General features: G+C 49.9%; 1 protein-coding gene across 14 annotated transcripts in view; it reads left to right on the top strand.

The window, feature by feature from the left end:
• EHMT1 (euchromatic histone lysine methyltransferase 1) overlaps positions 1 to 15,254 on the top strand; it is a 2,375,011-nt gene that overhangs the window by 1,354,408 nt on the left and 1,005,349 nt on the right. For all 14 annotated transcript variants that reach the window (XM_069609714.1, XM_069609713.1, XM_069609712.1 and 11 more), the window contains one exon: positions 7,437 to 7,663. In XM_069609714.1, the coding sequence (XP_069465815.1) occupies positions 7,437 to 7,663 (227 nt within the window). The remainder of the gene's footprint in view (positions 1 to 7,436; positions 7,664 to 15,254) is intronic.

The following is a 15,254-nucleotide window of genomic DNA, read 5'->3' as shown; positions in this document are numbered from 1 at the left end:
GTCAGTTCTTGCAACCAAGCTACTCCCTTGTTCCCAGCCTCTAGTGTGTCTTCTCTCTCTGCCGTTATCCAGAGCCTCCCCACTCCAACTCGACTCTGGGCCAGGTTTGCCTCAGGCTCTCTAGGTCTTGGCAGCCTCCCCGAGTCGGCACTCACCCGCAGTATACCATCCGTGGGGGGTGCTTCCACGACTCTCTGGGTCCGTTCTCTCTACCGCCACAGCTCGTCGGCGCCGCTCGACAATGCGCTCTGGCTGCTCCTCCACTCAAGTCACTCAGCGCCCACCATATTGGTTCCCACAGGCTATACTTCTAGGTCGACTTTTCAGACAACTGCAATATCTGAACCCAGCGCTTGCAGGGTCAATCTGTCGCAGGCTCGTTCTAGTGCATGAATTTAGTGGCAACGTGTGTTTTTGAGCACTCATGAATTTTATCAGGCAATCAACGGACTGCACTTCACCTCATGGCTGCTGAATGCCCCTTGTGTTGCCATTAGTTATGGATCTGCTACTGCTTTACTAATGGTGTTCATCAATCCACCTGAATCGTGAGTAGTCTTTCGAGGGGATTGGGTCCTCCGACGTATCCCATATCTATGACAGTAATCACCACAGCTGTGCTGCTTCGGAAAATCTTTCTGCGTCCTGCGTCGATGACGTCGATACGCTGTCCTCGAGGGCCTCCGTCGAGCCAACGTCACTGGATGTTATAAGTAGGACGCACGACGCCCGTAACCTCAGTTCCGTTTTTTCAACGAACGTGTTCACTTCGGAGATCCCGGCGCGCCTCGGTTCTTCTGAGTTCTGTTCTTTCGGTTCTTCGAACCTGTTCGTTGTGAAGATTTCCATGATGTCTTTGTCTTCTTCCACCCCGCGGCTGGGTTTTAAGAAGTGTCAACGCCTGCCTCTGGTGCCTCGGTGAGGTCCACGACACGGATGACTGTGTAGACTGCCAGTCGCTTACATCGAAGGCCTTGCGGGAGCATAAGAAGCTTTCTGTAGGTAAGGTGGCCAAGCCCCGGAAGTAAAGATCCACTGGGATTTCGACTGACGATTCGAGGGGCGACTCTCCGCATCGTCGACGTAAGTCCGGGGGTGTCTGGGTCCAGGAGTAGGTCCTGCCATTCCTCTGTCTCTTCGAGGCACTCATGGAAGCGCCAGCATCGGTTGCCTTCCTCGTCTGAGGACTCCGCCCGTCGGTGGGTGGCTTGTCCCAACAAGCACTCCACTCCTGCGGAATGGGATTAATTCCGGCAGGAGATGTTGGTGATTTTTCAGTCACAGGGCTCCGTTCCGGCCGCGCCGTCGAAAGATGCCGGCTGTGACCATGCTAGAGACACCACTTGCACGCCTTTGGGCTCGAGCGGTCGTCGCGATCACCGGGCACCTTCGAGGTCCCGGTCAGACAAGGATGGTCGCTCTAGACATTGCCGCTCCAGGTCCCGGTCCTCGATGCCCTCGAGACCGTCGGAGCCTGTGAGGTCTTTGAAGAAGACATTGACGCCTTCGGTGCCTAGGTCGTCGAGGAACTCTCTTGAGGCTCTGCCTCCGAGGAAGCCGTCCACGCCATCGGTGCCCATGCTGTCGAAGGACACGCTTGGGGCTCTGCCCTAGAGGACTATGTCGAAGCCGTCGGTGCCACGCTAGACGCCGATTCCATCGACGCCCTCAACGCCTTTCGAGGCTGCTTTGTCGGAGGTACCCCGTGGCACGGTGGATCCCCCTAGAAAGGCTCTGGCCAAGGCTAAAAATGTCTGTCCCTTTTTTGTGCCCTCATTCCATCCTCTGGATTATATTTCTGAGGTGGATGAAGGGTCTGAGGAAGGTATGGTTCCTGAGGAGGTACCCGACGAGATTTTGTCTGGGAGTAGCCAGATTGAAGACCTGAGGCAGTCATTGCACGACGCAAGTGGTCTGGACACCTCTCCAGAGGTGGAGTTCTGTAGGCCTGAGCCTGGCACACATGCTGAGTCCTCGTACCATCGCCTTATGTCGAGGGTCACGGAATACTTGGGGTGGTCTGCGCCACCAGTGGATTTTCTGCAGGATGACCTGACGGATATCCTCGACCAAGGTCCACCAACTGACCCGGTACTGCCATTCCATATGGCCTTGCAGAGAAGGGTGGCAGCAGCTTGGACTGCTCCGGAGAGTCTCCCAGCCGTGAGCAAGTCTTTGCCGCGAAAATACCGCCCAGCCAGTAGCGACTCCTGCTACTTGACCACGCACCCCACTCAGGAGAGTTTGGTGGTGCAGGCGGCTACGGTCCCAGCAAAGCAGGCGTCGTACCCTACCATCCCTCCTGATAGGGACGTCAAGCGTTTTGATGGCTGGGTGAAGAAAGTGTTTTCTTCAGGGGGTATGGCTTTACAGGCAGCCAACTCCGTGTGTGCCTTGTCACGTTTCACGCATACTCTGTGGAACTGTTTCGTTAGCGGTTGATCATATTCCCGAAGGGGAGGAACGGGATGGTTTTCTTGCTTTTGTGCAGGATGGCAAGGATACCATGTGAGAGTCAGTTCAGTCGGGTCTGGACATGGCAGATTGTGTCAGACGGTCCATGGCGACGAGCACCGTAATACGCAGGTTTGCGTGGTTGCGGAAGTCAGTGTTTGCTCCAGATGTGCAAGCCCGGCTCCTTCTCATGCCCTTTGATGGTGAACATCTTTTTGGCAGCAAGGCTGACGAGAGCCTTGAGAGGTTGCAGACCTCTAAAGCTGCAGCAAAGTCATTGAGCGCTGCAGTTCGCCAACCTCCGCCTTTTCGTCCTAGGGGACAGCAATGGAAGGGAGGTTCCTTTCGATATTACTCATCCTTTGGTAAATCGAGAGGAGCTGGAAGTCAAAGGGGCCACCGTAGGCGTACCAGAGGTGGAAAACCGGGTACTAGAGGTGCCAAGGCCGCTCGGGCAGTTGCCTCTTTGCCCTCAGGCACTGCCACAGCCGCTTCAGCTCCGTCATGAGGCCATGTCCCATGGTTCGCCGGTTGGGGGAAGGCTGGCGCAGCTTCTTGTAGAGTGGCATGCCATTACTTCAGATGTGTGGGTTCTGGAGATCATAGCCCACGGCTACTGTCTTCCTTTCCGGCAGAGGGCTCACGACAATCCACCAGGGAATCTCTTTGAAGAGTCCGGATCTGTTCTTAGCGCAGGAAATACAATCCCTGCTGGAGAAAGGCGCCATAGAACTGGTGCCTGTAGCGGAGAGGAACAAGGGATGGTTTTCCCCTTATTTTTTGATTTCGAAGAAAGACGGGGGATTGAGACCCATCATGGACTTGCGCGGTTTGAACAAGCTCCTCAGGAAGGACAAGTTCAAGATGGTTACTCTTTCTCAAGTCCTCCAGGCCCTTCAACTACAGGACTGGTTGGTGTCTCTCGACCTCAAGGACGCTTACTTTCATGTGCCGATACATCCCAAGCACAAGAAGTACCTGAGGTTCGCGGTTGGCGAGTCACACTTTCAGTTTTGGGTCCTGCCGTTCGCATTGACCTCCGCCCCGAGGGTTTTCACCAATCTCATGGTGGTGGTGGCGGCAGCGTATCTCAGGAAAGGGGGGATTCACGTCTACCCCTACCTGGACGATTGGTTGATCAGGGCACACTCTCCCAAGCAGGTTCTGGATCATCTGTCAGACACCTGCCACTCCCTTCACAAGCTGGGCTTCTCCCTCAACTTAAAGAAGTCCCACTTGACGCCAACTCAGCGGCTCCAGTACATTTCAGCAGTGCTCGACACGTCCCTGGGGTAGTTTTTCCTTCCCCAGGTGAGGGCTCACCACATTCTGCAGATGGTGCACAAGTTTCAGCATGACCAGTGTTTACCGGCGTTCGAGTTCTTGAGGTTGCTCGGCCTCATGGCATCCTGTATTCTTCTGGTGCCAGCGGCCGGGTTGCAGATGAGATCTCTGCAATGGGCCCTCAAGATGCAGTGGTCACACTCCTCCGGCAGGATGTCAGACCCCGTACAGGTGCCGCCCTCGGTCGCTCAGGACCTCCTGTGGTGGGCCGTCGAAGGCAATCTGATGAGGGGGGCTCTATTTTGGCTGCCCTGGCCAGAGGTGACGATCATGACGGACGCGTCCCTCACGGGATGGGGAGCGCATGCCAACGAGTTGAGTCAGCGGTCGTTGGTCTCTGTTGGAGCTGAGGGCCGTCGGGCTTGCCCTGAAGGCTTTTCTGCCGACTGTGCGAAGGAAGAATGTCCTGATTCTGTCGGACAACACAGTGGCCATGCACTACCTCAACAAAAAGGGGGGGCAGGGTCACTTCCTCTGTGCAGGGAGGCGATGCAGCTCTGGGCCATCCATCAGGAAATTTCGATCTCGGCAGTGCATCTGGCCGGAGATGAAAACGAGACGGCGGATGCTCTGAGCAGGCACAGCGCGATCTCTCACCAGTGGGAGCTGGCTCAGGAGATTCTCCTTCAGATCTTCGCCCTTTGGGGGACCCCACAAGTGGATCTCTTCGCCTGCAGTGTCAACCGGAAGTGCGAAAATGTCTTCTCGTGGAAATTTCCTCCAAGAGGACCCTTAGGGGACGTGTTCGTGGTGGAGTGGTCCTTCCCGCTGCTGTATGCGTTTCCTCCAGTCCCCATCATCCCGCAAGTGCTGCAGAGGTTCGGTTCCCGGATGATCCTCATTGCTCTGACATGGGCCCGGAGAACGTGGTACCCGGACCTTCTCGACTTGTCCATCTGCCCTCCACATCGTCTTCCCTACCGAGACGATCTGCTTTCACTGGAGCCGGGGTCAGGTTCTCCATCCAGAGGTCAGATCCCTCAACCTTCACGCTTGGCTTCTGAAAGGTTGAGGTATAAGGATTGGGACCTCCCTGAAGACGTGATGGAGGTGTTGCTTTCGGCCAGACGGCCTGCAACCAAGTCCCTGTACCGTTGCCGTTGGAGAAAGTTCTGCGACTGGTGCAGGGTTAAGAATGTGGATCCTTTTTCATGCGACATTCCTGTGGTTCTGACTTTTTGCTTTCGTTTGGCCACAAGGGCCTGCAAGTGGGTACCATTAAAGGTTACCTGGCGGCGCTGTCCATATTTAAGCGCTCGTCTAAGTAGTGTTCTTATTTCAAGATTCCTTTCATTTCTCAGTTTCTCAAAGGACTCACTAATGTGTTTCCGCTGTCACCTTTCCAGGTGCCTGGTTGGGATCTGAACCTTGTTCTGAAATTCCTAATGGGTGCTCCATTTGAGCCTTTACATTCTTGTCCTTTGAGACTGTTAACCCTTAAAACTGTGTTTTTTAGTTGCGGTCACTTCCGCTCGCAGAGTAAGTGAGTTGCAGGCACTTTCAGTTAAGCCACCCTTCACTGTGTTTCATAAGGACAGAGATGTCCTTAGAGTTCATCCGTCCTTTCTTCCGAAGGTTGTCTCGGAATTTCATTTAAGCCAGAAGGTCATTCTTCCGGCATTTTATCCTCCTCCGCATCCTGGTAAGGAAGAGGAGAGGCTCCATAGGTTGGATGCTAGGAGAGCTTTAAGTTTCTACATTTCACGCATGTCCCGGGTCAGAGTGGACGATCAGCTCTTTATAGGTTACGCTGGAAGGCGTTTGGGACAAGCTGTTACTAAGCAGACTTTGTCTAGATGGATTATCTTGGCAATTTCTGAATGTTACCGCTTGGCCGGGTAAGGACCCTCCGGTAGACTTACAGGCCCATTCTACTAGGGGTATGGCTTGCCTCTACGGCCCTGCAGAGGGGTGTTCTATTTGTAACATCTGTGAAGCGGCCACATGGGCTTCGGTCCATACTTTTGTAAGACACTACTCCCTAGATTCTATCCATGGGCAGGATCTGGCCTATGGCAAGGCGGTCCTTTACTCTGCAATTTAATTGGGCATTCTAAATTTCTATATTCTAAATTCTTTTCCCTCCTCCATACGTTGGTACTGCTTTGGGAGTCTGTCATAGATATGGAATACGTCGGAGGACCCAATCCCCTCGAAGAACAAGTTACTTTCTTACCTGGTAACATTCTTGCGATGGGATGATCGACGTATTCCATATCGCTCCCTCCCTCCCTACCTGCCCCGCTACAGAATTTCTTATGCGATTGCAGCTTACGTTTCCGCAAGGCTTTGTGTGGTCATACTGGCAGAAGATTGGTGCCACACGTTCTGGAAAAAAACTATAACTGAGGCTACGGGCGTTGTGCGTCCTACTTATAACATCCGGTGACGTCAGCTCGACTGAGGCCCTCGAGGACAGCGTATCGACGCAGGACGCAAATGCCGAAAGATTTTCCAAAGCATCACAGCTGTGGTGATTACTGTCATAGATATGGAATAGGTCGTCGGACCATCCCATCGAACGAACGTTACCAGGAAAGAAAGTAACCACAGAAGAAAGAAGAGTGAGAGGGAATAGACAACAGGCACGAACAATGACAAATGAAAAAAGTTTCAATATAAGTGAGGGAGTATAACTGCACAGTGTACATCTCATCAATAGTGTCCAACATTTTGATTGACGTTGGGACGTATACCGATACTAAACTCCCCATCCTTCTGTTATACAAATTGGTTTGTGCAGCTTCTGCCTCAATCCTCCTGCACAAAAACAAACCTCTCAACGCACACTCGTTTGAATGGAGAAGAGAGACTACTCTTCTCAGACCTATTTTACTTTCCCAGAAAACCAAATACCTCACATTGACTTGAATTGATTCTCCTTAAAAATCAGCTGATTTGCCTCTTGAAGACACAGTAGTTTGAAAGGCATATACGAGTGTGTTTACAATTGGTCTCTAGAATGTTTCCCACTCCCAGCCACCGCCTTGACCATGGGGTCTCTGCAACGTCGAGCTTCGCCCCCCCCCCCCCCACCCCTTCCAGTGACCTCATTTTTTTTAGGGGGTGGGGGGCTTACACCTTCAAGTTTTTTTTGTCTTGGAAAAATAAAGTTTGAAGACCACTTCTGTAAAGTGATGCGTGCAGTTTAAAAACCAGGAAATTGGTGATGGAGTCATCCTGCACTGATTGCAGTGGGGAATGATCATAGCCCTGAAACTAGATGAGCTAAGCACAACGTAAGGAAAGTAAAAAGTCTTTACTCACCTTCTAACATCATGTCAGGTTTAACACAAAAGCAAAAAAGGTTGGGAGTGGCGTAATGATAGATGTCTAGGTTCGATAAAGCAAGCAGCCAGACTTATTTCCTAAAAACAGCTAAAACAGGTATACTTTTGAAGCAGATAGGCTCTGCTATTTTCTTCTAAGGGCCTGGTCTTCACGTCATTGACCAGGTGAACGACCATATGTTTCCTTTTTATTTGGATGTAGTCTTTATTTCTGGAGACTTTTAGTTCATATGCCTATTTCAAGTATGTAGTAAAATATTTGGTTTTGTTATTTTAAAGAAATGCCATCTGTCTCCCATTGATTGAAAGGTACCTACTTACCATTTTTGCTGACTTTTTACTTCACAGGGTACCTTTATGGAGTGTTTACCCGAAGGTAGCATCTCTCACCGTTTTCACAAGGACTGCGCCTCCGTTGTTAATAACACAAGCTACTGTCCACACTGTGGGGAGGAAGTCCATAAGGCAAAAGAGGTGACGATAGCTAGAGCAGACACCACTTCTTCTGTATTTTCTCCCTGTGAGCCTGAACAGCCAAGTGCCTCGGAAGGACGGGCGGACACTACTACTGGAAGGTAAAGAGCCTTTCACTTTATTTGAATCCACTGATAGCTAATAGTGATGATTTGTACAGCATTCTGTTTTTCAGTTTTGCCAGAGTGCCTAAGAAAATCTTCTGCCAAAGAAGCAAACCCCTCTGGGTGTCTACTATTCCGCAGTTTGCAAAAGATTAACAGATTTCTGTATGTTGGTACATTAGACCCTCAAGCAATACACTGTTGCTATTTCATGATATCTCTCAACCACATTGGCAGGAAAATGTGCAGATGCCTAGAATCAATTTTACTGCTGCACCTATAGGGTTTTAAAGCGGCTTCTGCGGATTTTGTCAGTCAAAAGACCTATTTTGTAAGCAAAGATCGCAGATCATTTAATCCCAAAGGAATGGACGAAGTTTGCCCTAGTCTGGCATCTCCAGGATGTCTACCTTTCAGAATAGGATTGTTGCGTTTGTGCTTCTCTAGTTGTGATCTATTTTTGAGTAGGAATTTGTTGGAGTGTTAAGGGGATTTGTGCACAACCCTCCAGTGAAGACTGTGTAACCATCTAATCATGTGGTAATCAAATTTGTTTATGCTGCGGCCCGCCTTTGACTAAAATGATTTTTGCTGAGCCCCCCTTGCGTAAAACTATTGTTGCTGCCCCCCACCAATTGCCATTATGTCTGTTTCCTTTGAAGATAATTACCCATAAACCCTTTTTGGAGAGCCTCGCCAGCCCCACAGTTTGAAGACCACTGATGTAATCTAATGGTAGGATAATGCGTCTACCAAATGTAAAAACCATACACTCTAATGGTAGATGTAGCAGTGCATTCAAGCCTCACTTCAGGAGGGGAGGATGGCTAGAAAGAAGGTACAATTTTTCCCAATAATCACCTTGCGGAACACAGCACACTGGTATTCTGAAAAAATATGGTCATGAATATGCAACATAAACGCTGGACCCTGTGGTCAAAGTGGAGGCTCCCCTATAGACACTCTATTCATATGCTCCATTCCAAGATGGCATCTCCTTTGTGTACACACTTCAGTAGGCCTCAACTTCCAACGCTGTGCGTGACTGCATTGCCACTACAGTTTGTCTGGCCCGGCTTGTAGCGTCTCAACGCTAAGGTAAAGCTTAGCTCAGCGTTCCCTGATATCGTTTCCTGCGTGTTAAATTACTCTGCTTCATCTGTTCCCAGGGCTTCCTTGCTGCTGCTCCTTTCTGCTCTGCAGTTACTCCTGCATCTTCCTGGCCCCCCTTCTTGTTCATTACTTACTGTGTTGCTGGTTTATCTGGATTGTGCTTCTGGTTTTGTCCCTACTTGTTGCTGTCTCCTATCTGGATTATATTTCCTGGTCCGTTCTCTACTTATTACTGCGTCCCAATTGGATTGTGCATTCCAGTCTGCTTTTGAACAATTGGAATCCTTGTAACTGCTAACGGACATCCAGTACTTCACCACCCTACATCCATTCTACATGAGGTTTTTTCCTTCTGGGTTTTTCCGGATTGGCGACTGGTTCTGGGTGTTTCATTGTTTGGTGCTTTATAAATCAGGCAGGGTGTCCAGAGTCAGCTGCCTATACCAGCACGACTCCCGGGCCACTCAAAGAAAACGCTAGAGCAAGATTTCTAATCCCAACACTGAAATCAAAACACAGGTGAGATATAAACCTCATTCCTCTCAAAGTTCCACGTGTCAATCTGATCCTGAACCTGACACATATACACTTGTATTACAAGGGCACAAAAATAATGCCTATGAGAAGAAGGAACAAATTGCTTACTGTTTTGATGGATTAATAAAATCTGGCCTGGTGGACATATTTCAAGAAGCCACCCTACTTATAGTCAACAGGGGAACTCTGAGAGGCTAGACAAACCCGATCAAGGTAAGTGTGCAGAGTGGTCAAGGCTCAGTCTCAGGAGAAGTGAGTGGGTGTCAGGGGTTCACAATGATTCCACACAGTGAAATACACAATGATTCTACTTAGACAGGTAAGTACATATTTTTTTAAAATACTTTTTTATTGGCATTTGTAACTCAACCGGCACCCAGTGGCAACATTAAGAGCACCCCAAAACCCCACAGGTAATTCTAGTACAGTACATGATAGCATCACAATATGCATGCAATCTTTTTTGGGTCACATTGTGCTCAGATCTTTAGCATCTCGAATCAGACCATTGAAAAGTCTTGTGCCTTTTTCCTCCTATTGGATGTTGTTCTTTCACCTATTATCGGTCGTGTCCTTCATGTTGTCATTTTAATTTCCTTGATTCCCAGGTGTTTATAACAGACTTTCATTTGTGTCCTCGGGGTGTCTCAACAGGTTATGTGTATATAGACTCCATATTTCTCTTGTGACAGATAGATTGTTAAAACACTGTATTCAGACTCTACATCATTACCATGCAAGATATCGGCTCCCCATTGATCCACCTTTGGGGACTTTTTTTTCTCATCCCCCCCGCAACCCCCCATATACCATCCGTCTTTTATCGAACAGCAGAAGTAGCCCCAGTAATTTCCTCATCCCTCTGTGTATACATTTTGTGTCGCCCAACAATGCCACTAGCAGGTTTCATCCCAATCTGTCACCATTATCTCAATTTGTGTTTCAAAAACGTGGTCCCAGAAGGCGGAGATTGGGGGGGCATTCCCATGCGGCATGCAAGAGGTTTGCTGTAGTGCTGTGACATTACTGTTCGCCCCACCCCTTTCCCACCACCTCCCCCCCTGGCCTCTGGAAAAAACATACAGAGCTGATCAGGCGTGTAGTAGAACTGGTACAGGTATTTAAAGTGAATTAACTTAAATCGGGTGTTGAGAGCGATTTTCTGCGTCCCTCCACAACAGTACCTCCATGTCTCTTAGATCTCACATCTCAGTGATCGTTCCCATTTCTCCCTGGATGACGCAGTTGATTCTGCCCTAGTGTTGACGCACATGGCTTACATGGTCGAGACCACTCTATTGCTATGACGTTTAGGGTACTTCTGGTTGCTCGGGGGTGTAAAGAACGAAGGTGGGTGTCTGCACTCCTGCTCTCTATATGGTAGAGGAGAGGCACAGAGGACCCCAGCCAAGATTCTCGATTACGGTAGCTGTGGTCGATCAATCAAGGCCTAGCTTCTCAGGAGGTGATGCGGGCTTGTTGTTAAGTGCAGTGTAGTCCCCAAGCACCCACAAAGGAATGTCCACATACTGTATTAGTTAAGACTTTATATAAATGAGGTTCAAGGTTATATACACAATCATGATAATACACTTTGTGCTCCGACAATTCTAAAAGGTTAAATATATACAGTTCTAGGTGGTACCACCATTACTCTTCCATTCAAATGCATCAACTGTACTCAGTTCAAATAGCATACGAATCAGCACAGCAAAACAATATCAACCATAGACTTAAGAGGAAAACAAGTTGGTTAGACAAGTGGCAGAATACTGGCCCCTACCACTAGGCATAGTTCTGTATGAGGATCCCCCCACCTGGGCAACCTGTAAATGAAGATGCACTACAAGCCCAGACCATGTATTGTCTATTAAAGTCTTTTCTCCTTCTACAAAAGTTCTACTGCCCCAAAGTACCTGGTTTTGTAGAGTTCTTCAGTGAGTCGTCGACGGGCCTTCCTTGAGCACCCCTCCTTTCAGGCAGGGGCTAGATTCGGTGAAGAAAGAGGTGAACATTGTCGTAGAGGGAACAGCTTCTGTTTTCGCGGTGCTCGTTGATGAAAGCTTGTGAACGTCCGGTGAAGAAGAGGCGTGCAGTGCACCTTGACGACAAGTGTTTGTTGCCGCAAAGAGTAAATGCAGAACGGCTGGCTTCAGTAGCTTCGTCGGCGTCTGAGGTCTTCGAAGGGTGGGAAATCCACTGGCGGATTCTCCTCCGTCGTCAGCAGCCTTGACTTTCTCCGGCAGGACGAAAGCGTAGACTAGGGTGAACAAGGGAGTCCTTGGATCGAAATGTTCTTAGGCAAAAGGAGCCCTGCGGCTCCGGTCGGCAACAGTGGACGGCTGTCCAGTGCTTCTCTTAGTTTTCCACGGCGATCCCCTTTTCCGGTCAGCAGCCTTTTGTAGGTCTGTCTACCAGGGAACTTTGGCAAAGATCAACTGGTGCACAATGGTCCCTCGTAGCTTGGAAAGAGGTCTCCTATCCAGGTCCGCTCTTGGATCAGTTCTTGAAGGCACAGCAGCTTTCAGATTGCAACGAAGGGAACAACGGTTCACCTTCTTCTGGCTCGACTTCGAGAGTATCTATCAACTTCAGCTTCTGAACGATTTCTAGCAGTGAGAGGCCCCCAGATATACTGTTGATCTCCCATTCACTCTGCTGGGTCACACTCAGGCAACCAATCACCCAGAAGGGCATTCAGGCAGCCAATAAGACGCACGGTGCATTCAGGCCCTTTTTCTCCATTTAGACACTCAGAACACGGGTTGTGGATTAGGACAAGTACCTAGCCATTCAGCACTACACACTGCATTCATACCAGTTTCGGGCAGGGCTGGCTCAGTCATTGTGTCAACTACCAGATACTAGACACCCATAACATGAAATGCGTATTCGTCACACACTCAATTCTCCCAGGTCCGACCCCATGGGCATACCCACAACATAGTCACTGGGAAGGCTCCAGCCAGTCTTGCCTGGACTACCCCACAATACCATATATGGAACTTCCACCCAAAAGCCAGTCAGTGGCAAGGGACAGAGTCCAGGCTTCCCGGGACTTCAGGAAAAGTAAGGTAACGGGCGATAAAAAGCAAGAGGCCACGGGTGGCCTCTTGTTTCTTATCAGGAATCCACTGATTCCAATGACAGGGCCTGGGCATCCCAAAATGGAAGACGCTCAGGGCACCTGTCAATTCAGCAGAGCTGCCGCCAGCCCGTACCCTGCTGTGTGGGCCACACACAGGTGTCCAAAAACATACACTAGGAGTACAGGGGCATACTCCCACCCGTGGGTGCCATAAGGGTATCCCAAGGGTCTGTTCACCAAACCAAATGCAGGAAGAGCCGCACCGCCAGGAGTCCCACATGAACTCCTACGCAGAAAACAAGTTAGAACATACATGATGAAGCAATAAAGGACAAGGATACAGAGGCCCTGTCCCTCCGATGCATTTCCAGCATCACAGGGGGAAGTCGGAAACAATTGCTTTATAGAGTTTCTCAGCCTTTTACATAGAAACACATCTAATGCGTTGAGTAACGCCCTCTTCGAAGGGATTGTGTCCTCCGACGTATTCCTTATCTTAGATATAAATCCTTCAGCTTTGCTGGCCTCGGAAAATTTTTTCGCCAGAGGGCGCTGCGCGTCGATGATCGCCGAGTCGATGACCCTCGACGGCCTCCGTGCCGACGTCGACGTCATCCTGCCTATAAAGGCCGCGCGCAGCGTCCGTTGCTCAGTTCCGTTTTTCCGCGCTTCGTTGTGCCTCGGAACACCGTTGCTCAGTTCTCGTCAAGATAACGTATATAATAACTACTATTTACCTCGATATCGATGGCATCCTCCTCCGACCCGACGACCCCTCGGTCCGGTTTCAAAAAGTGCCGAGACTGCGGGAAGAAAATGTCGTTGACGGACCCTCACAGGGTCTGTTTGTGGTGTCTGGGAATCACGCACCAGAGTTCGGAGTGTGAGGAATGCCTTTCCATGACGGCGAAAGCCTTGAAGGAGCGTAGGGGGAAGCTCGAGAGAGGTAGGTCAACTTTAACTTCCTCGAAAGCTTCTTCGGTAGAGTCGAGACGTTCGTCTCCTCACCATAAAAAACACTCTCGATCTAGATCACGAAGTGGCTCCCACCACTCGTCGACATCGAGACACTCGAAGAAGAGACGTAGGAGATCCCCTTCGTCATCTTCGTCGAGTTCTCCTGAGAGAGTTCATTGCCCCACAAAACGCAGCTCGCAAGCTGAGTGGGAGGAATTCAGGAAAAAGATGCTAAGCGTCTTCGAGAAAGCGGCCTCGTCCCCCTCGAAGACAGCTGAGGGTGATACCCCGGGTAAAAAACCCAAAAAATCTAAACGCCGCGAGTCGCAGTACCCGGCGGAAAAGTCAACCCGAAAGCGCCTCGAGCCATCGGGAGATAAAGCATCATCGACGCCATCGTCGAAAACTCCTTCGAAACAGAGGTCGGCGCCATCGACGCCGTTGTCGAAGGATTCATCGGCGCATCAGTCGATCGAGTCGACGCCGACGTCGACGCCGATATCGACGCCGGTGAAGGAAAGAACCACGGCTACTCCACAGCCAACGGTTAGACAAAAGACCTCCGACTCGACGCCGAGAACGTCGACGTCGTTCTCGAGCAAGACTCCGATCCTTTCGAGTTCTTCGAGGCCTAGTACACATTTCTCGACGCTTTTCACGGCGCCTTCGAGTACTTTCACGTCGGTGTCGACGACATCGACGTTTTCAAGGCCTGTGATGATGGCTCCTTCTGCATTGGAAATGGGGTTTATACCATTCCAAAAACCAATGTATCCCCCTTTAACCTCGATTTTTGAGGAAAGGGAGGATTCAGACCAAGATATTGATTTACAGAGGACCACATCACCAGAGCCAGAGACTTTCGCCTCTGAGGAAGGAAGATTAAAAAATCTTCAGGATGCACTTCAGGAAGCTAGTGGCTTGGACACTTCTCCTGAAGCAGAATTTATCAAACCAGACCCAGGAGAACATGCGGAGACTCCATATAGAGCTCTGATGTCTAGAATCATAGAATTTATGGGTTGGTCTGCACCTTCTCCTGCCTTTCAGCAGGATGATCTCACTGACATACTGGACAAGGGCCCACAGGAGGATCCTGTGGTTCCATTTCACTCTGCTCTACAGAGAAGGATTTTGACAAACTGGGAAACGCCAGAAATTATCCCGGCAGTAAATAAAAAACTGTCAACAAAATACAGGGTGGCTAGTTCTGACCCTGAATATTTGTCAAAACACCCTACTCCTGAGAGCTTGGTTGTACAGGCTGCAACCTCATCAGGCAGCACATCTGCATACCCCACTGCTCCGCAGGATAGGGATGACAAAAAATATGATGCCATGGCTAAGAAGGTTTTTTCTGCCTGTAGCATGGCGTTAAAGTCTATTAACGCGACCTGTACGCTCGCTAGGTTCAGCCACACCCTTTGGGAGTGCGCTTCATCAGCGGCTGACTGCCTCCAAGAAGGAGAGGAAAGGGACGCATTTTTAAACATCATCAGGGATGGTAAAGATGCGATGTGCGAGACCCTACAAACTGGCCTAGATTCTGCTGACAGTATCAGCAGGGCCATGGCGGCAAGTACCACAATCCGCAGGCATGCGTGGTTGAGGAAGTCTGGTTTTGCCTCTGACGTGCAGACCAGGCTTTTGAATATGCCCTTTGACGGTTCTACCCTCTTTGGAAAGAAGGCGGATGACAGTTTGGAGAAACTGCAAACGTCCAAGGCAGCAGCCAAGTCATTGGGAGCTGCTATCCGTCAGAATACCTTTCGTCCTTCGGGATCATCGTGGAGAGGACGGTCCTTTCGTTACTATTCCTCATATGGAAGGGGCAGGGGACGACCGGCTCAAAGAGGCCAAGGAAGATTTACCCGTGGTGGACGGGGTAGGGGA

Source organism: Ambystoma mexicanum, chromosome 8, assembly GCF_040938575.1.
Source record: "Ambystoma mexicanum isolate Mex_15411 chromosome 8, UKY_AmexF1_1, whole genome shotgun sequence".
In the NCBI taxonomy this organism is placed as follows: domain Eukaryota; kingdom Metazoa; phylum Chordata; class Amphibia; order Caudata; family Ambystomatidae; genus Ambystoma; species Ambystoma mexicanum.
The sequence above is the reverse complement of the archived record's forward strand: the minus strand, read 5'-3'. Positions and strand labels throughout refer to the sequence as shown.